Raw genomic sequence first — 22,018 nt, 5'->3', positions numbered from 1 at the left:
CAAGTTGTGGTCCAGTAATCTTGAGGGTTGAGTAGTATTTGATATAGAATGCTCGACTTTCCAGTTCTTTGCTAGATACTGACGACTAGGGCTTGGCACAATGATTCGAGTACTCGAATCTGAATCGAGTAATTATTTTAATGATTCGAGTCGAGTAGCAAAATACGATTTTTTCGAGTACTGAAAATATACGCTCCTCGCCACTGAGAGCTATTTTATCGCCGAAAATTACGGTTTTGATACTATTTTCCACTGTGGAAGCCTTGGAACCTTGATAGGCCGTATAGCAGCATACGACTCATAGTACAAAGCTACGAACGTTACTGGAAACAACATAGTTCCGAAGTCATGATCCTCCCACAACATTGTCACAAAGTGAAATGAAATCGGCTGAGTCGAAATAATACGAAAGTATAAGTAATGTGACGAATAGCTGGCATTATATTCTTTGTCGTGGCATAAAAGGTAGGCCTAAATATTTGAAGCATGACATTTTATATGCTGTTATTATGTCATAATCAGTGATACTGTAATACTCACTCGAAGTATAATACGTGATTTAGAATCGAATCACTCAGGTACTCGATTTTGGCCAGCCCTACTGACGACAACCCATGACGAGGTGTCAGCCGAAAAAAGTCGTGTTCAGTTTTGTATACTGAATTTCTGTACCTCCAAGAAGTTCTTGAGTTATATATTAGGGTTGCCATATTTTTGTGAAGCAAATTCCCGACACTCTTTAGCGCCCACTAGCGGGTTTTAAAATGAGGTGTCACACATTGACCGTCAATATGACGTCACACTAGCAAAGCATTGCTCATCGACTGCATACACTATACAGTATACAGGAATGAAGTGAAATATAGGTCTTGAATTGGGCCATCTGTAATGTGAGCTCTGGTGATTGCTACTTGCTAGGGTTTGTAATAGATTCTTCCACGGGCCGGATGAAATCACCTGGCAGGCCGTGTCTGGCCTGTCAGGATTGTGTTTGACAGCCCTGCTATACAGTTAGGTCGGTGCGGCTATCTATTTATGTGTTTTAATCAGATCCGAAACAACACCCCCCCCCCCCCCCCCTTTTACCAAAAAAACACTGATCTTGGGTCCACCATAGGGTAGTCCATAACTTCTTCGGCACTTACTATATGCATTTGGCTGTTAAATTTTATGTTTGCATTCTGTCAATAATATTGATTCTTTGATATATTAGGCTTCTATAAAATGTACCAGCAGGTTGCACATCAGGTGATTTCCAACCTTTTATGCTCGCGACCTCATTTCCCACTTGAAAATGTTCCGTGGCAAAGCTCAAAACTTGATAAGCTGATTATTAAAAAAAATGAGCTTGCTCAAACTTACTCACGGCCTAGGAAGCTGATTACGTCCAACATCATCGCGATCTCCAGATTAAGGCGGACGACCCCAAAATTTGGAACCACTGTCTGTGATTGAAGCATCCAATCGGCCTTAACCAACTTTAGGAATATACCGTGTTAGCTTATAATTGCGATTACAATCAGACTTATGTCAGTAAATGATGGTTAATTATATTTATTTTGATTGCATTTTTTAGCGAGGGTGGTGCCTGGAGCCCATACTAATATCATTATACGTTGCATTAACTCGCGCGCGGCGCGAAGAACAATTTTGAATAGCATAAATCTGCTTGAAAATAATATTGTTTATGTTGATTTGCGAAAAACTTTTGAGCCTGCTTCAAGCCCTCAAAATTCCGGACATTTAGGCATATTTTAGAAATTCCTCCCGGACGCAGATTTTTCAGTGAAATTCCGGACATGTCCGGAAAATTCCGGACGTATGGCAACCCTATTATATATATAATAGGCCTACATGTCGAGTAGGGCTCGGCAAAATCGAGTACCTTATAGTGATTCGATTCTGAATCATGTATTACGCTTCGAGTCGAGTCGAGTATCACTCATTATGACGTCACAACGGAATGTATTATGTCAAAGTTCAAATTTGCACCTTTTATGGCACCATAAAGAACATAATGCCTGTTATCCGTCACATTAAAGATACTTTGGTATTTTGTCGACCATATACCGATTTCATTGCCCTTGTTGACAATGTTGTTAGATCAGTGGTTCTCAACCTGGGGGGCGCGCCCCCCTGGGGGGGTATGGGGTATGAAAGCATCTGAAGGGGGCGCGAAGAAGCGGTCAACTGACAATTTTTTTCGCGCTCTGCGCGATTTACCTCCAATTCACGCGTGTTTCTCCATAGACTGAATTTCATACTTTTGAATTCTCTCATCAGCAGTCATAACCTTCCATGCCATTCAACAATCTGTTGGGGTTGCTAGCATCCCGGTTGGATTTTGTGATATGACGATAAGGGGGGGGGGGCGAAATTTTTCCCTATCATAAAGGGGGGCGTGTCTAAAAAAAGGTTGAGAACCACTGTGTTAGATGATCATGACTTCGGAAATGTGTTATTTCCTGTAACGTTCGTAGATTTGTACTTGTCTGGTATGCTGCGAGACGGCCAATCAAGGTTTCAGTGGAAAATAGTATCAAAACTATAATTCTCGGAATTTCAGTTGCGAGGAGCGTATAATTTCAGTACTTGAAAAAATCTTCTTTTACTACTCGTCTCGAATCATGAAAATTAATACTCGATTCAGATTCGAGTACTCGAATCCATTGTGCCCAGCCCTATTTGCGATGGGCCGATGCCCCAAATGTAATGCAAAGCAAATTCATTCCTCTACTGATCATAGCTGTTATGTATTGTAGGGATGGTGTGAACGTGAGGTTCACGTTCGTGTTCTGTGTGTGAACCTCGGAAATTTAGAGGTTCGCGTTCACAACAGAACCTTGGTAGGTTCTGCACTGTGAATCATAGCTAGGGCCCCAAAGGGGCCTGGCTGCACATCCAATAAGTCGCTGCTGAAGAGATTCGGCGTCCTAAACTTAGAAGATATGCAGAAACTAGAAATCGCCAAGTTTATGTATCAGTTTCACTGCGGTCGTTGCCCCGAATATTTCAATGACTTCTTTACCTCTGAATCAAAAGCGCACAAGTACAACACACGCGCGTCCACGTCGTCCAAATATCATATGATCGACCGAAAAGATCATCGCTCCATCAAATATGCCGGACCTGATGTGTGGAACAGTATCCCGCCGGCCATCCGACAGTCGACGAGCATGTCCACATTCAAGTCGAAATACAAGCAATTACTACTAAATAAATACAGTCCATCCTCAAGATTACCGGACCACGACTGACCTATCGATCTCGCTTCCCATGACATGCCGCCCTATTTCTTGTCGCATTCTTTTTCTATACTATCTTCTTTACTTTCATTCAGTGTGCATGCCTCCTCTTTACATCGCCTAGGCCAAGGTGGGTGTCAGATTCCATAGACTACTCCTTGTCGCTTCGACATCTTCCTGTCTTTTCATTGTATCGCATTTTTGTGGTGTATTGAACTGATAAAATTGCTAATAAACCAATGATGATGATGAACCTTTTTGGTAAATTGTAATTTGCACTTCGTTATAAGATCTCTTTGGTTCAAGTTTATTGCATTTCAACTGCGGGTCACTCTATGCATGGCGCTGGCAGCATAAAAAATAAACACTAAACGAGCATGCACCATGACAACCTTAAAAGTTTTACTTGCTTTTTTGTTACCAAAAATGTCTCGAAATATTTAGCGTTCCGTTTTGAATATTTAGTGACTCTCCGCTGTGAACTTGACCCGCAATCACACAACGTCACGAGCGATATACGTAGTCAGCGAATGATGCTTATTCAACCAATCAATGACATTGATATCGTTTTCTGATGTAAAATATCGAATGGGCGTACGGGGTCAATCTTGACCAAATATCTTAACTGTATCATTAAAACCAAATCCGTGCGATTAAGGTGCTGGCTACTGCTATATAACTTGTTGTTTATGGTATCGGTAGCGAGTATAGAAACCCGTTTTACACTCTGCTCAACATCAATGTAGCAATACTCAGACTCCGAACACATTGTCCGGTCTGGCTAAGACCATTGAGGCGTAAGCTTATATTTCATGGTAAGTCCTCGTCGAAATTGTTGGCAAAGCGACAGAATGTATTGATTTTATGAGATTATTATATCCTTTGATAACCGCGGTTGATACATTAAGCGACGTTTATAACGCCAATATGTAGCCTACTACAGCAATGCGACATTATGTGGCCCGAGTCTTCGCTAGGTATCGTGTACATTAATATAGGCTATCACTTCATTGAAAGATAGGGTTGGAATTAGCAATATGGCGTCACGAGGTTCACGTTCGTGTTCACACAGAACCTTTCAAAAAGGTACGCGTTCACACGAACCCGAACCTTTCAGAGGTTCACACCATCCCTAATGTATTGTGCCCAGCCCTAATGCCGAGTGATTCAAATTTATGCATAGCGTCATCTAGCGGATGCAGTTGGGTAAATGAGTGTGTAAAGTGGAAAAAGTAACCGCTCGGTTTCAATAACCTATTTGCTTTTTGTATATAATCGTCATATCCGCAAGCTGTTGTCAATAAATGGTTATATACTGTTATTCTTCTATCATACGTGTGGCCTTTTGTAAACCTGTATGCTTCAGGTACGAGTGAGATTCCTTCCGGAACCTATGTGCTTAAGTAAGACGAAAACTTTCAAAATAAAAAAAAATGTATCAACACATTGATAGCTATATTGAGTTTATCTCAATGCTGGCGATGGCTGCACTCGGTTTCTCATTCTTAGCGGTTCATATCATTTCTTCGCGGTCCGTTATCGTGTCGCCTGGTTCCGTGCTTTATAGTTTACTTGGAAGATAATTTATTATTATTATCCTGATCCTGTGAAGGGTAATCGTGACTTTTTGAATGCATATTTTGAAATGGAAATCCTCTTTCGGCGTGACAGGATATGAAGTGAACGTTCACCTGAAAGTATAACTCAAGGTTCCTTCTACAGCTGTACCAAGTCGGAAGCACCCGAGGTACCGCTAACGTAACCGTTTATTTGGTGAATCAAAAATATATAGCTGCAAACGGTAACGACTAGCGAACAATTTTATTTCTGCAATCTATCCAGTCTGTCTCTGCATTCCTATAATGTGGGTGAAACCGTGCATTGCGCAGCCGAGTTTTCGGGCTTTAGCTGAATTCATTGCGCATATAAACATACAAATTCATTTTATTCTATGCATTGCTAACGGACTACTATATTAGCAACAGGAGCACATTTTCATGATATCAAATGATTAATTTAGAATGTCCCAGCAAAAGCACATCAAACGATGCCTTGAAAGCCTTTCAACTTGTGACTCTGGGAATGACTCAAAAATTTGTGAAGCTCTATTGAAGATAAGACCTTACTCGAAGAAATGGACAGGCATCAAAACGATTATCGAAAATGATGGGATAGAGGTGCTGATACCATTCTTGCAAAAAACGAACCAAAGGATTATTGACATGACGATAAGTATTCTCGCAAACTGTGTCACGCAGGATGCTGCACGGCAAAAGGTGAGTCAATGAATATTGTGATTTGATTTGAAGTTTCACTAACAAAGATTTAGATGCAATCGTTGTAGTAGAAGTACAACTACGCGATTTACCTCGAATTCATAGTTACTGCTCTGCGTACAGTCCGATTTTCATATTTGAGAATTCTCTCATCAACAGTCATAACCTTCCATGCCATCAAGCTATCCGTTGGGATTGTCAGCATCCTGATTGCATTTTGTAAAATGACGATAAGAGGGGGCACAATTTTCACTATCATAAAGCGGAGCGTGTCTTAAAAAGTTAGAGAACCACTGGTCTAAAATATTTCCGGAGTGCAGCAGTCATTAATCTGAGTACGGTTGGTGTCATTTTAAAGAAGTCACTGATGACGATGTGACTGCAGTGAAATGTCCTATCATGATCTTGTAACAACTTGTTCATAAATTCTGTACAAAGGCCCTTATTTGCATCCACTATTGCTGGGCTGCTCATAGGATCCTTGAAGCTCAGGAACAATATTTCACTTTAAAATTCTGATAATTTCAAAAAATGTTCACAGTGTAGAACCTACCACGGTTCTTTTGCGAACGTGAACCTATGAATTATCAAGATACCGACACTGTGTAGATAGCCAAGTAGTATTGCAAGATTTTCAATCTCTGATCGACTGGGTATTTTTATCGCGTCAGCATCATTTGATATCTTCTGATATAGATTGATTTGAATACGCCTACTGACGATGAAGTTGTGTACCATACCATATTTTCTGCATTCCATCTTTGCTACTATCCAGTTCAATGAAATATATGCACTAGTGACTCTCGGTCATCCAATCAAGTCTCTGCCAAAGCTACATCGGAAACACCCTTAAAAGATGTATCTATCCACCCTGATTTATAACAAATTGAATTTCATGTTTTTGCAGATATGCGATGGCAACGCAATATCTCATATAGGTATGAATCCGTGGTATTTGACTTGGGTGCTTATTTCACTCTTAACATTTTACTCTAGTATGGATCCTACAGTATATAAAATGCCCAAGCATAACGTCAAGAGTTTGTCGTGCTATCGCAAATCTTGCTTACAACGAAGAATGCGCCGAGGCTCTGCATAAGGTGAGCTGATTCGGTTAATGAGAAGTTATTTATAGTGAGAATATAATATGTATATTATACGATTTCAGGCTGCAACTGTAAGACTACTTGTTCACCTGGTAAAAAATTCATCAACCTTGCCCCACTGCATATGTAGCGCATTCCGTGCATTCAAGAACTTGGCAAATAATCCATCTCATCGTAAAAAATTAGTGCAGCACGGAGCAGTAGCAGCTATCAACGGATTGATGCCGTTCGAGTCAGATGTGAGTGTGAATGCTGTGGTCAAAGATTTTAATTGCAGAGTCGTTTGTTTTATGTGATGTCGTCCTATTTAATAGCCTATTTTGCGCCATTACTTTTTGAATATTGCCTATGTGGTTAGGCTACAATTGTACTGCGCTTGGCTAATACCTGAAATTTTAGACAATATTGCATCTGCTTGCCGTCAAAGCCAGTATTTTCTACCGAAATAGAGATGTGACGTCATTGGACCGGCTGATAAAAATTGACCGTATTATCCATTTTTCTAAGGACAGATATCGGAAGGGCTCGAATTGCAATGACACTGCTATCCAATTGCTACCATTCGAAAGTTGGCATATCTTGATGCCTAGTTTGAGAAATATGACGGCTGAATTGCCTGGCCAGAATTTCTGTTCTCATTTGTCAAGCCTGATTCCCATGCATCATATTCTCTTCTGAAAATGATCACTGTTTTAGGAAATAGCCTCGTCGGCTGTTAAAGCGTTGAGTGCGATCAGTCTTTCGAAGAGTATCGAGTTTGCGGATCATATGCTCGCGAATGACGGTGCGGCTATCGGGGAACTCGTGAAGATAGCCAGCGAAAGCGCAGGTGGCATTTTCTCTTTCAAATAGGCTTTTAGTGATACGAACTGATGATATAGCGGTGAGGAATAATATCAATTGCCACAACGCGCATCTATCATCCCGAAACGGACGTTGGGGCGATGTTCTGCAGAATTATTTTTTCGGAATTGGAAGGGTGCAAAATGTCCAACATTGCCATGTGCAGGCCCAAACATGGGTCATGGGTTTGTCTCCTGGCTTTTTAGATAATTAAACCTCCAAGACTACTTGTATTTAACAAAATCCATAGAGTAGAGACCGAATAGTTTTACTCTGAAAGTTGCTGAAATAGAATGGGAGTCATAATAATCGTCAGATTACATATTTTCATCTGATAAAGATAATATGATTCATAAGACACAATGCGGTGTAATGAACAGACAAGATAATTTGAAACGACCAGTTGTGGTCTCTTAACTGGCATCCACCTTGGCCTAGTGCCCAAAGTCTCATTTTTTTTATGTTAGTCATTATTCGGCGATATTTTAGACCAATGGTTCTCAATCTTTTTGACGTCGCGTACCGGTAAAACTTCAGAACAAATGTTTCGGACCAGTGAATCTTCAAAAATCAAAATGAACTCTAAATTTAATCACGACTGATGTATCCAACCCAAATGTAATATTGGAAACTTCATTTAATGCCGCATTTTTTATGTTATACGTGGTTTTATTGAAGTTTCTGCAAGGCGAAGGTCACGAAGTCCAGTAAAAAAACACTAGCTTGATTTTGATTGCTCGGTTTCCATTGAAAGAAACATGACTTTGTTTGTTGCTATGACCTCTATTATTCTCCCAAGTGTCGCACTGTCAAAAAGTCTCCATAGCTTTCACAGATAACATCTCCTAAACAAATTGTGCGCTACTTTCAAACAGTTCAACAATTGCACTAATGTGACGTACGCCCAAGTAGACCACAATCTCTATTACGACACCATACAGAAAATTCATTCCAAATTCCTGAATCAATTTGAAAGTAGATGTTGTATTTCTTAAATTCGAAACAGTTTTTTTTTGCTCGTCCATTCACTTCTTTTAGAGTACGCACTTCATCGGGTCTGTGCTTTTATTGTTGCCGTAAGAACGGCGACACAGGAATGAGGAGCCCAGATAGCCTCTGACGTTGAATTGAACCCGAGCTGCCTGCGTAGCTAGTGCTCTCTGAAGTCGTTTAAATCACTGCTATCCAACCTTTCTCGGAATGGTACAGCCTTTTAACATTTTCACAAAAGTTATACACCTCAGTTATGATGAGTAAAAAACAGATCAACATCAGTTGCAAGTTGCATTGGGTCCTAATCAGCGTATCTGGTGCAAGGTGCAACCCTTGAAAATTTCTGGTACACGCTAGGGAAGGTGTGGGCAAACTACGGCCTGGAACACCGTTTAGTGCGACTCGCGAAAGCCTCGAAAATACGATGAGTAGTAAAATGTAATTTTTGCAGCGACTTCGCAATACTTTTTCTCAATACATTTACCCATGGCAATGATAATAATTTATAGACTTACTATGATGGTTATTTTATTGCTGGCGTAGTAGCTTGATCTCAAGGCCTACGCATTTTCAAAGGGTTCAGTTGGTAAACATCACAGAAATTTAAAACGGAAATAACATAATTGACTCCAGTAATTCTATTACTTTTGTTACCGTATTTGTGACACCGCTTCGCACGTGTGTTAGGTATAGATATGTTCTCGATATGTGTAGAAGTATTTTAGTCTTGCCAGAACGATAGGCAGCGAGAAAACCTTGGCCGAAAAGGACTGCTGTTATGCTGACCAAAAACTTTGATATGTTAAAATGTCCCTAAGAGCCTATAAATGGCTGGCGTCAAATGTTCCTGTCCTGGCGATCTACAAGACAATAAATGCCATTCCGCAGAGACAAATTATTTCCCAGTGAAGAAATACCAATTTGAAATCGTGTAACGAAGTCAGTATACCGTCGGGGACACCCGAATATGTTAATTATTATTAACAAGCCCAACATTTTCCAAGGAAACACCTCACCCAGCGCTTCCGGTAAATCTGATTACGTGGACAGAGAAAGAGTATAATAAATGTATAGCAATATATATACGATTCCCGATATTATTGACCGATTCAATCATGATGGCGCATGGCGCGATCGAAACTGACATAAGTTTATCACCCTATGGGGCCTTGTAGAAGCGTAAATTGAAGGTAGCATGGTTATGATGCTGTCAGGATTGTCTGTCCGGAGGTAAACCAAAAGTAGTATCTGCAAATCTGTGAAGAGGTCGTTCCTCAGATTCAAATTTACATCCGCTTATAAGAATCGGCACAGCAGCCTTTCATCCCAAATTTTACCAAATTGGTTATTGAGGATGACCAGCTTAGAAAATCTTGTCATTATTTTTGACGCGTGTACGTTATCATTAAATTATTGTTAGATTTTTAAAAATACCGTATATACATAGATGTCATCTCCATAATTCCCCGGTCCCCATACAATTACATAATAATATTGCGCTTTAGCTAATAATCCCAATTTGAATAGTGTGACCCAAACCCGCGGATGGATTCAGATGTCGAATGTGGCCCGAGAGCTGAAAAGTTTGCCCACCCCTGCGCTAGAATGTATGGCGTATCATACACCTAGTAGAAGACTACTGGTCTAAAATCATAACTATTTGAGCATAGAAGTACAAAAGCGAGGATAAGTATACTTGAGTGCTCAAGTAAAAAATAAAAGTAGGCCTACTCTACTCTATTCTCCATTTCAGATCCAGTGCCTTCGGTCAAGGGCGATGTGTTGACAATACTTCAAAACCTGACTTGGCAAGCTTGCGCGAGACCCACTCTTGGGACGCTTGGGGGAATCGAAATGATAGTCGGAGAAATGAAAACAATTCTATATCCGTATACTGGTGTGAAAACATCCCAAGTACTCTATGAAGGGCCGCTGCCCGAGGCCGCGCTATCGCTGATCAGCTCGTTATGCTACTGTTGCAGAGAGGCTATCAATAGGTGATTGCAGAAAATTGTACTTTGACTTCTCTTCTTTTTATACCCCGTATTTCATCCGTAGGGCTCGTTTGCGATCTCTTGACGCTCTGCCTATTTTAATCTACGTTCTAAACGATGCGCGGTGGAATGGCGTTCATTTGTTTCTGATTGGATCTTTATTAAGCTTTGTGTATGATGAAGAGGGCTTGAAGGTATGTATTTGATTCTTTATTGACGCCAATAACTCCAATCTAGTATTATTGGGGGAGGGGTCGTAACAATTTAAATTCGAATTGCAAATTACCAACGGTTTGATTTATTAATTAGTAGTTTGGCCAAATCTACCTGGTGTTCATTAATTTCCGATGCACGAGCGACGTCTTGCATAATGGCGGGTTGAGTCAAGTTGAGTCAAGTTCCAAAACTCGAGGCAGACGAATGGGAAATCGCCGCATAACGAACTATGCGAAGTCTGTATTGTATCGCAATACCGCAGGGTTTTGAAATGAAGAAATTATTAATAAACTGAACAGAGCCAACAGGATCTAATATACGTACAACAGCTATTGTGAGCAAAATAAGAGAATGATCGATCCAGCCTAACTGTTATTTCCTCAGATTCTTCACGAAAACGGGATTTTCGCGGCTTTGCTCGACAAACTGACGGAATACTGCATTCTTGAAGCCAATTCACGAGGTCGTACAAATCTCCGAGCAACGGCAGCAACATTTATAAAGAGTTTTTTTCTCAATAGGAGACGACGACAATCACATGGTGTGGGATAGCCAAGGCGCAGAAGAGGGAGAAGGTTTCGATCGAAGGCAGTCTCTCTCCTACGATATTCCCACCAAATTTAATGAGAGGCCGCAACTGAAAACAGATGACACGGGAAGAGGAACTTCTTTGTCCAGACTCGGAAACTCTTCGGTACGCAATTGCGTTGTAAACATTCGTAATGATTTCACAATGTGCACAATGTAACGCGACGCGATCTCCGTATTTGATTTCCACTTATACTTACACGTAACGATCAGAACATGTGTGTCAAGGCTTGAGGTATAAAAGATGAGAAAGGTTTGAACCACCTGAAATCGGTGCCATTATAGAACAGATTCTATAATATATTGGACATCCTGACTAGTACAATCGTCGCCGAGGTTATGAAATACGCGTTGATAAGCGCGTGCATTTAATTGTTTGCGAGAGATCAGGTACTCGCTAAGTGATAGCACTTCCGTACTCGTTGGCAAGCTTATCATACGTGTAAGTTATTCAACATGGGGAGATTGTATAATCGGCATTTACGTATGTACTTTACCCTAATTATCAATTTTGTCACATTATGACGTCATCGAACCCGCATACCTAAGGAAAATTAGCGTCCGATGCCTACGCCTGCCAGTGTATGCCGATATTGTAAAACTTCACGGTCTGCCTCCATCATTGTTATCACTCGGATTTCTCGGACCATAGCCGCTTTTTATGTTCTGATACAATTTTCATCACGGTAAAGAGTACACTTACCGATCAATCTACTGTATGTCTTGCCGTCATGCTTTGCGGAATTTAGTTCCTTGCTATTTTAACAAACCTTGGTATTGAATAGGTATTTCATGAAGACACACCAGTCTATTCCCCTCAGTGGTCGCCAATAAACTCGGATTCTCTTTTGGATGAACTGGCAACATTTGCTTCAGACTGTTATGATGACTCGACCAAGACAGCTCAGACACCAGTCGTCAGCCACTGTAGGGATTGATTTGTAATAATTGCGGCGTTTTCCCTGTCACTCTTCACCGTTGTTTTTATAGTGTTACCCGACGATGTTCATGACGATAGTTCTTCCTCCAGGGATGGCTTTGATCTCATGTTCTCTCCTGCATTGCTGCCTGCGACAGGTATGCGCATTACGTATATTGATAAGCAGCTAATTTCCTATACAAAGTTATGTGATGCATGGATTTGAGTAGAATTTTGATGTGCAGACATTGAAGTTCTAGAGATACTCGCCGTTGAGTCTAGTTTGTCTTATATGCAGTAATCATGAATAATCTCAACTACTTTTCCAATTGTTTCCATATTGGATTCTACTGAAGTAGTCGTAACCACTTAAACTGATACTCTAAGATCCCAGCGTCAACAAGTACTGAGAATGCTTCGAGAATCTATTCTCAAATCCGGTTCCTTTCCAGGAAAACAACATTCTGGTCTAATCAAACGAGGGTGTGAGGATTCTCCGGGATCAGATGAAAAGGTGACTGTGTTTATGTGGCTTGTGATGGTGGCAGCAGAAGTCATTGTCTAGCGCAGACCTGGGCAAAGTGCGGCCCGCTGAGCTATTCTGTGCAGGCCGCGAAAAGTTGCTTGAAATTCAAAACAAAACCTACTTTTTAATGTTACTGCGTTGACTAAAACCATGGGCTGTATAAACTGTACCGAAAATTCGCTTACTTTCAAGCCTGTTCAATAATATGGTGCGATTACACATGCGTAATCCAGATAGAAAATAAAGTCAACATAGCAAATTATGTCGTAACAATTAAAGTCGCAAGAAGTCACCAAACCTTCTTTGCTGCCATTGTCGCATTAGGCTACAGATTACGCGGTCAGTCCGTGCTTCAACATTGTTATGGGATACATTTCCAAATCCCTAATTCATGAAACAAGTCATTCAGTGCCCGCGATTACCATGTGTCGTCATCACTGATAAAGGATAAACGAGCATGTCAAAAGAAGAAAGCCGAAATTCAAAGATGGATTTGAGCACTAAATATTTGCTCACTAAAGTCAGGGATAAACCCGTCGGCCGTCATTTTACTAGTTAGTGCCGAGCAGGTCGTTGCGTTTAAGGAGTATAATTCAAGTCGGTCTTATAACAAAAACACGAAGACATGAGTTCGGTCAACGTAGGGCGAATTTCAAAGGAATTGCAAGCTTCGCTCAACAACAAGCCTATTTTGCCAAGCTGCAAACTACTTGGAAGGCAGCGACCAAGACAAAAAGCTTTATAGTATCCCAAAGACATTTTAATGTCTTCATAGAAAAACGCAGATAAGGGTTTAGAGAAAGTTCCAAATGTATCATGTTTAACATTGTATTGAAATATAACATCAAATAACTACTATGTTTTGCTAATCACCCGTCACTATCTGATTCCCTAATATCAATACATCCACTGTGGCGACTGTGCAGCATTTCTTAGCTAACAGCGTAATTCACTGCTTTCAATTTAAAAATAAAAATAAAATGCTTAAGGATACATGGCTAAAATTATTACTTGGCCCACCAACGTATTTTCTGCTTCTCATATGGCCCGCAGAGAAAAATAATTGCCCGCCCCTGATCTAGCGCGCGTGTCCTAATTTGATAGACTATGTGCTCTATCAGTTTATTCTGCGTAATTTGCCAGAGCAAATTCGGGACCGAAAAGCCTGTAGAGGCCTTTTTATTTGGTGACAATGTCAAGCACGGATCCTTGAATAGGTTATGGATTTCCAGCTCTCTTCTAGTTCAGGGGTTCTTCACCTTTTTTGAGCGCGGACCCTTTAATTTTGTGGGCGGTTGCGCGTATCCCTAAATTTTAGAAGCCGATGACAAAATAGAAGAAAAAGGTCCCACGTCAAGCTCTCCTCTATTTAGGCCATTCCATGCCTAAAAAATAAGATAACTATAATTATAACAGTCCCCCTTGTGGCGTCATTGTCGTTGACACTCGTTCACAACAACTTTTATTTGTGCGCTTAGCATGAAGTTGAGCAAGCGGATACACGAATGCAGAACCCATTGAAAAAAGCCAAGCTCAATAGCCAGAACTGTGAAAAGACCAACTCCAGGTTAATAGCATTGTGTTACTATTGTATAGCACCAAATCGTAACGGGTATTGCATGGGCGCACAACCAACTAAATCTTCTCTCTAGATCTCGCTCAACGGAGGATGTCAAAGACAAAGAAATTTCAGGTGTCAATACAGGTAAGAAAATTTTTGTTGGGCGTTATCTTTTATCTACTCAAGAATTATTTTGTTGAAGCATTTCAAACGCCACCTAGAGAGAGTTTTCTTCAAGCAATTGCCGGGAATTGCAGTCCCAGTTTCTTAAGATTTGTGAACGAAACTTGCAGGTTGGCCATTACGCTGCTGTTATCTGCCATTTCATAATATACATTATGCAACGTTACGTTCATGTGTTTAGTGATGAATCAAGTGTTTTGCTGCATGCCGGGTCCAGTACGGCAGCTTCAAAGCAACCAAAGAGGAAACTGTCGGCAATCACAGCTACAGGTGGGTCAACTGTTCTTTACAACGTTTATGTAATTAGTCTAACATGCCAAGACTTTATCACACACTTGCAATCGCTAAAACACCGAGCAGTCTTCAAACATAATCCATTTCCATGTAAGGTATTCACAATAAAATTTGTCAAACATCATTTTGATGCTCAATTGCACAAGGACAATGCATATGCCCTCGGCGCATTAGAGAATATCATGCATATGATGGGCACTGGGCAGTAGCAGTGTAAGAATTATGGCACCATTTAGAAATATATATCTTTCACTTGACCGTGCATGGCCAAACAGTCGACCTTCCTCCTTAAAAACACACTATGTATAACGAACCTATGCAAGACACAAAGTACCGTATGCTGCGGTTTTTGCTCTGTGTAGCATCATCTCTACTGACCATCATTAAATTCTATGACGCCTTCAAAATTTTTAGACAAAGCCGAAGCTGTTGAAGGCATATCGTCTGGTCTGAAAGATGTGTCTGCGACTCTTCAAATTTCGGTATCATCCCCAGTTACCGAATTAGTTCATAAGACACTGTCGCGAGAACGACATCTCGACGAAGAAATCGACAGCGCAACTTTAGAGCGACCAACCCCGACTCAGGTTGTTCTGTTGATACTTTGTCATTACTGTGAAGTATCGGATAGCTATGTCGTCTCGCTGTGCCAGCAAGATAATTGCGTAAAAGCCATTACTACTTACTTGCGTTATTGCAAGTCGTTGGATAACAAGTGAGTAGACCCTGGATTTTGAGCGTGTGAACCTTGATCTCTGATTATGACACCCTATATTTTTGCACTGTGGAATTCTGTGGTGGTAATATCATTATCAAAACAAGAAACGTTTCGTAGGCATCAATTTGCAACTGCAACGCAGCGTTTTTTATTTCATCTTTGAATAGAATCTGATCCATTGAATATTCAGTCAACTTTTTTTCGCTAAAACTGTATGCTGCTGTCATCATATTTTCTTATCTGCAGCCACTTATACTTTTCCAAATCATTTGGAACGTTTGTTTCAGAATCGAACGAATCGTCGAGAAAATGACGTCTTGTCCCGAATGTTTCAATCTCAATAACACGAGTTGCCTTGTGTCGACAATAGCATCTGTTTGCTGTACGAGAAAGGAAGACGCGGCTTCGGACCTCGATTCCAAAGTGAGTTGGAACTTTCTTTGGTGCTCACAAAGCAAGTTTAATATTTTCAAATTCAAATGGTTTTGGGGTTGAGATTAAAGAAGATAGTAAATTACTAAAAATTTCATGTCTAAGTCATAATCCAGCTTAAAAAATCTTAGAATCCCAATTCTAACCTATTCCGCCCAAATTTTCAAATTAGTTTTTTACTAATCGAAACCGGCGTTCCTCTCACTGCTCTAAAGCCACATATTCTCATAATCTTTCAAATTCAGGAGACTGGGAACCGTGAAATATCAATCAATTGGAAAGATTTGCTCGATACGATGTGGCGTAACGTAGCGCTTGTGCAGTCTTCGACATACGGATCCAATTTGATCGATTTCAATTTGTCTAAGTGTAAGCTTTTTCCCTGGTGACCGTCCAATTACCACTAGAAACAGTGTTTGCTTCAACACAGGGAAGCTGCCAGACTCGAGATCTACTACCGTGATGACCCTGTTGCTGGCCATTTGGTACGATGAGACGGAGAAGCTGTACAGTGTTTCCGGGCATTTCCGGAGGTAGGAATGTCCAGTGATTTTGAGTATTGACTTCGCAACAAACACGCTTTCATTTTCCCAGAAAACTCTACGCACACACAGAAACTATTGCAAAACGAAAATTCCTTTTACACATTCTTCAATGCTTATCAAGCGATGATGTGGATTCCGAAATCTTCAACGCTACCTCATACCTTTTCCACAAGTTAGCATCAAGAGTAGATCCAAATTCTCCAGGGAAGTGTTATGAGACTGATGCAAATGCAAAATCTCGCAAAGGTGTGATGTGTTCATTGAAGGGGCACTGCACTCTAAAAATGATGTGGTCTCAAATGGAAGGGCGAAACGAAAAAAAAATTTTGGCCGCAGCCGTTTTCTCCAGAACGCCACCGTAATGGAGCTGCAATGAACTGAAATTTCCACAAACACATTACGCTCCAGCAGTCACGCAGAGATTGAACTCTATATAGTTGTCAGCCGATGTTATGAAGGAAATATGTCGGACACGCCAAGGCGGTTTAGATACAGCGTTCAACGGAAGATGTTCAGTCAGGAGATTTATGTCAAAATCGGGCCTAGTGTATTCTATTTCTGTCGTGTACGACATATTTCCTTCATAACATCGGCTGACAACTATATAAAGTTCGATCTCTGCGTGACTGCAGGAGCGTGATGTGTTTGTGGAAATTTCAATACAATGCAGCTCCATTACGCTGGCGTTCTGAAGAAAACGGCTGCGGCCAAAATTTTTTTTCGTTTTGCCCTTCGATTTGAGACCACATCATTTTTAGAGTGCAGAGCCCCTTTAACTTTTGTGACTGTGGTTTAATTCATAACCAACACACAGGAAAAGGCTACCTCGGGGGTATAAAGAAATGCTATTACGAGGACTTACGCAAATCTCGGGTGCCAGACAAGGAATTGCTCCCAGATGCAGATATTTCATCGGAAACCATTACGGTGTGTTTGTTGTTTGCTGTAATTCTGATTTAGGTCACATTTCAATTCGCTGAACTTTTTCAGCATTCATCGGATATTGGGAACGAAGGTGAGCCATCCATTGAGGAAAAGACGATACCAGTTCACAGCGATATGTTAGTTTCAAAGTCGCCGATGTTTGAAGCTATGTTTCTTGGGAAATATAGGTATGTTTAACTGCGTAAACGATGCTGCATTGTTTGTGGTCGCTGGTCAGTTTTCGACTTTCATTGTTTCTCTTACTTGTGATCCATTTATTATGATAACGAAATAAACTATAGAGCAGTGGTTCCTAACCTTTTTCGACTCATCGCCCCATTTTCAACCTCCACACCGATCATCGCCCCCCTCCCAAATATTGGGAACCGAAAAATGCGCATGCAAACTGTAATCACCGGCGAGTTGACTAAAAAAAATCATCTTTTCGGCTCGACCTCAAAATTACACTTTTACAGCTAAATTTGCAAGAGTTGACTAAAAAAAGGTCATTTCTCCGACTTGACTCAAATATAGCCGTTTTAACGCGCCATAGCTCCCTTCGTCCGTTTTCACTCCCCTATCGCCTCCTTTGTTATTTTCACCCCTCTAGACCGCCAAATCGCCCACGTTGAGAACCACTGCTATAGAGTGATTGAAAATTTATTCATGTCTGACCAAGCATTTTCCGGATGTGCCGATGGCTCACATTCGATTAAGAAATTGACTTGGATATCCAAGTATCTAGATTACTAACGTAAAAAATGTAGCAGCCTACAAGGTCATGCCCTCAGTTCAATCATGTGGCAGGCAGTGGCACCATTTATAAAGATTTCAAGTAACACTCTGTTCATGAGGTATCAGTATGATCCTAACAAGATAACATAGGCCATATCACAAACCAGTATCCTAATATTTAAATACTTCTTAGTTTTATGTAGAGTCCTTGGTTAACTATGTTTGTACGGATGCTCATTCCGAATTGAGGAGCGAGGACCCGAAGATTATTCCTCTGATCTCTTGTTGCGGCAATAAGACCGCACAATGCTCCTTTGACATTTCTAATCCAGTGGCGGTCATCATCATATATATATTTAGGGAGTCAAACGAAAGGATCGTGAGACTGATGGATACATCACACTGTTGCTGCATGTTCCTTGTGCATTTAATGTACGGTTGTGACATGAGAGTCTGTCCATATCTGAGCAAAAAGATATCTGAGATGCAGGTACATTTCATTAAACGCATCATCTTTAGTACTCTGATACCCATCCGATTGTCTTTACAGATTAATGACAATACGGGCCCTACCACGAACACCGGCTCGGTCGTGAATCAGAAACTTGAACTTGAACTATTAAAGACAATGGACTTGTGGCTTCTGCGTGTCGAGAAAGCTACTTTTTTGGACTATTTCAAGAATTTCTTCATGGAAAATTATGTCAAGTCCGAGATCTTGCAACACGAGAATGTTACCTCTCATCACGTGAACGCCACCGAGCAAGACACCCGGAGGGGAGACCATTCCTCCTATTTCTGGGACTACATTTGTATGCACAAGTACGCCGATATCGTTGAAAACTACACTCGACTATTCTGCACATCTCGTTCGTTTCAAAATAATCATATCATGCACGCAATCGCTTTTGTTCGGCTCTGCGGTAAATTTAAAGAGCATCTCCTGTTTTCACAAATTGTGTGCGAACGGTTGAATTCGGTAATAGAAGACGATTTACTGCCAAAAATTTTAAGTTCAAAGCAAGAGTGAAAATTTACAAAGTCATTAACGTAACTGGTGACCTTTTCAAGTCGACCGCCTCACTGTCATATTTCTGTTTTTCTAATACACATGATAAAGATTCTAGGCGCTTCGTTGCTTCGGAGAGAAATGGTTTGGAAGCGAGGAGGCCTATACTTCCCAAATCTTTTGAGCATTTATCAATGATGTCACGAGACTCGGTAACAGCAAGAAGGTCATCGAGAGTTTTTGTGACATAAGAAAACTGCTTCATGACAATTTGAAACAAGGGTCCAACGTTACCAAATTCTTCCTTCTCTTTATCACAGTAGGGCAGGTAACTGTTGATAAACACTTGCTCGAAGGTTGTGATCATTTGATCGAGGTCAGCAAATGTCAAATTCAGTTTGCGAGCGACGCTTTTGGCTGCGACCTCATCGTCCGCGGTAGTGTACATCGAGTCTCCTTTTAGCATATTTAGACGTGACGTGTCCGTAGCCAGGCACTTAGATAGTTCTTCCAACTCTGACTGAATGTGATCAATAATATTCGTTGACTTACGAGGGAGCTGCATCTTGCTAATTTCCTCATCCAGATTTGGCGGTAATAGGTTGGTCACGACTGTACTGACCTGTTTCGGTACATTGCTGTCCGTTGCATTCACTTTGTTTAAGATTAGGCAGTCATTGATGAATGAGCTGCGGAAGTGCTTGTTCGAGAATTTCAATATTCTTGTGATCGTTCTCCAGAATGAAAATTGAGAACTGGCTTGTGCTTTTCCTCTTATAAGATCCAAGTCAACGGCGCGACACAATCCTATCGTGGAAGCCAGACTCGTCAGTACTTGAACTCTTTTATCAATTATGGTACCTGTCAAACTGATAGTTCTCTCCTCCAAGGATCCGATCACCTTTTCTGCACTTGTGTCAATTTGACTAAATATCCACATGAGAATTCGGAGTCTGTGATCGCCCGGCTCCATCAATAGGTCGCCGAGGTATGTGCTATCGATATCAGTGGTGTAAGGGCATCCACAGTCTTCGAGAATCTGGTGAACTTCGGAGAAAATCCTTGACTTCTTATCACTCATTATATATCAATTTTGGTCAGGACTTGAAAAAAGGCACCGTCAACGCAAACACTGATCTTGAAAAAACATTGCCAAAATTTGAATGGATCAGTACAAGTAGTTACTATATTACAATCTAATCTATCCAATAGATATTAACAGCGCACTGGCATCAGGCTATCTGATCTTGAGTAGGCCCAGATTCAAAACAATAATGTAGAAATACAAGGAAATGACTGAAATTCCATTTCCTGTCTATTTATCAAGACATTCAAGAAGGGTTGGTGTGATGGAGTGCACAAAATCCATATCTGAAGTTTAAATCCAAATTTAAGTTTTTGCCATCATTCGTAAGTTTGATTTTTAGAGTAGAATCAACGATTTCAAGACATGATTGGTAGAAAAGTAGGGTTCAATCTTTTTCATCAATTTCTCGGGTATTTTCCAGACAATTCGTTCACAACTACTTTTTACGTCTTTAAATTAGGTGATGTTAATCTTCAGACCTGAGGTTTCTTAGTCAATCAAAAGAGCATTGAAAATAAAAAATATGCCTTCGTGATAAACGCACAATGACTACAGTTCCATATATGTGGAAATTGTAGTCAGTTATTGCAAGCCAGTGGTGCAAACTCATGATATTACTAATATCCAAAGAGCACCGTGCACCGTAGCAATGGTGGCAACGTCACATACAACTTTCTGTTCACTTGTTCAATGCAAGAAACCATTCTGTCACATACAACTTATGTAGAAGTAGTTTGGCTTCGAAAACTGCTGATATATGGCACTCTCCTATCTTTTCATTATCGCAGTCATGTGGTGTTATGATTTGATGAAAATTTTAATGACATGATGATAGAAGTGGAATTGTTAGTCTAAAATACCTCCCACTTAAATGAGTCAGCACTACAATTTTCAGGTATGCCATAATCACTGGCCTGATTGTACACGGCGAGGGCGCGAGACTACGTTTAATTTTACACGTATACTGAGATACTGTCCCTACTGGAATCTCGGTACGATTTGCCTGATATATCAGGTGAGCAGCTATGATTCTCAAAGTTAAAGTAATCTAATATAAAGTAATATATAGTGTGAGCACATGACACCGATTCCATACATGTATACTGTATGCTTATTGTTATTGCAAGTCTAGACTGGAAACAGTGGTTGTTTTCGGCAATAAGTTACGCGTGACACTGGTGACAGAAGGGTTTCTTGCATAGAATAATAGCGTAAAGTTCCCCGTGCCGTTTTCACCAATTCGTCATTAGCGAATAGAGATGCGATAGGCAGACGACACCGACCAAATCGATTAACATTACAGTTCGGCGATCGTCCGCGTCCGCGGCGTTATTTCGTAAAGATAACAAACGTAATGCAGCGAAACGTGACCAACCATTGCACACTTATTGCTCAAGCTGCAAAAATTGGCGTGCAAGTGCATTATGGCCTTATATAGAGACCTATCGTCTCTATTCTACCCTCTACCGTGCAATCCTGAACCTGGAAATAGGCCACAGTTCAATAAACGGCATGATTAATATGGTTATTGGTTATGCAATAGGGTGGAGTGAAAATGACTTTTTTTTTCAAATCAAAAAAAGGGCTTCCTCAATCCTGACAAATGACCTAAAACTTCAATAAAAAGTGACTTCAGGGTATTACCCCCATTTTCCAGCCGGCAACCCCCCAATTTCTGCGTGTGGAGGGTAAAATGGCCCATCTCGGCAACCGCTGGTCGTAGAGTCATGATATATAGCTCAAACTCTGCGGAAGCATCATGTTTCTATCTGTCTTAAGAAGAAAGTTTTCTCTATTGTGAACACAAAATGAGTTATAGCCAAA

General features: G+C 40.7%; 2 protein-coding genes across 2 annotated transcripts; one reads left to right on the top strand and one right to left on the bottom strand.

Moving 5' to 3' along the window:
• The first annotated feature begins 4,729 nt into the window (after nt 1–4,729).
• On the top strand, nt 4,730–19,224 carry LOC145433667 (uncharacterized). The gene is made up of 26 exons (XM_080310829.1): nt 4,730–4,992; nt 5,266–5,521; nt 6,429–6,459; nt 6,518–6,621; nt 6,690–6,866; nt 7,324–7,456; nt 10,217–10,460; nt 10,522–10,651; nt 11,058–11,136; nt 11,195–11,367; nt 12,047–12,188; nt 12,252–12,338; nt 12,633–12,694; nt 14,185–14,273; nt 14,359–14,411; nt 14,470–14,560; nt 14,632–14,720; nt 15,159–15,459; nt 15,750–15,885; nt 16,140–16,263; nt 16,325–16,427; nt 16,489–16,685; nt 17,254–17,366; nt 17,430–17,551; nt 18,459–18,588; nt 18,649–19,224. The coding sequence occupies exons 2-26, from the start codon at nt 5,267–5,269 to the stop codon at nt 19,126–19,128; spliced, it is 3,645 nt and encodes a 1,214-aa protein (XP_080166955.1). The 5' UTR covers nt 4,730–4,992; nt 5,266; the 3' UTR covers nt 19,129–19,224.
• Nucleotides 18,989–21,552, bottom strand: LOC145433674 (HAUS augmin-like complex subunit 7). Its single transcript, XM_080310839.1, has one exon. It carries the CDS (start codon nt 20,186–20,188, stop codon nt 19,133–19,135), a length of 1,056 nt encoding a protein of 351 aa, XP_080166965.1. The 5' UTR covers nt 20,189–21,552; the 3' UTR covers nt 18,989–19,132.
• Nucleotides 21,553–22,018: the final 466 nt, after the last annotated feature.

This window comes from Botryllus schlosseri, chromosome 2 (genome assembly GCF_051294905.1).
Source record: "Botryllus schlosseri isolate E-star chromosome 2, Bs_hap1, whole genome shotgun sequence".
In the NCBI taxonomy this organism is placed as follows: domain Eukaryota; kingdom Metazoa; phylum Chordata; class Ascidiacea; order Stolidobranchia; family Styelidae; genus Botryllus; species Botryllus schlosseri.
Note: the sequence above shows the minus strand (reverse complement) of the source record. Positions and strands in the feature narration are given on the sequence as shown.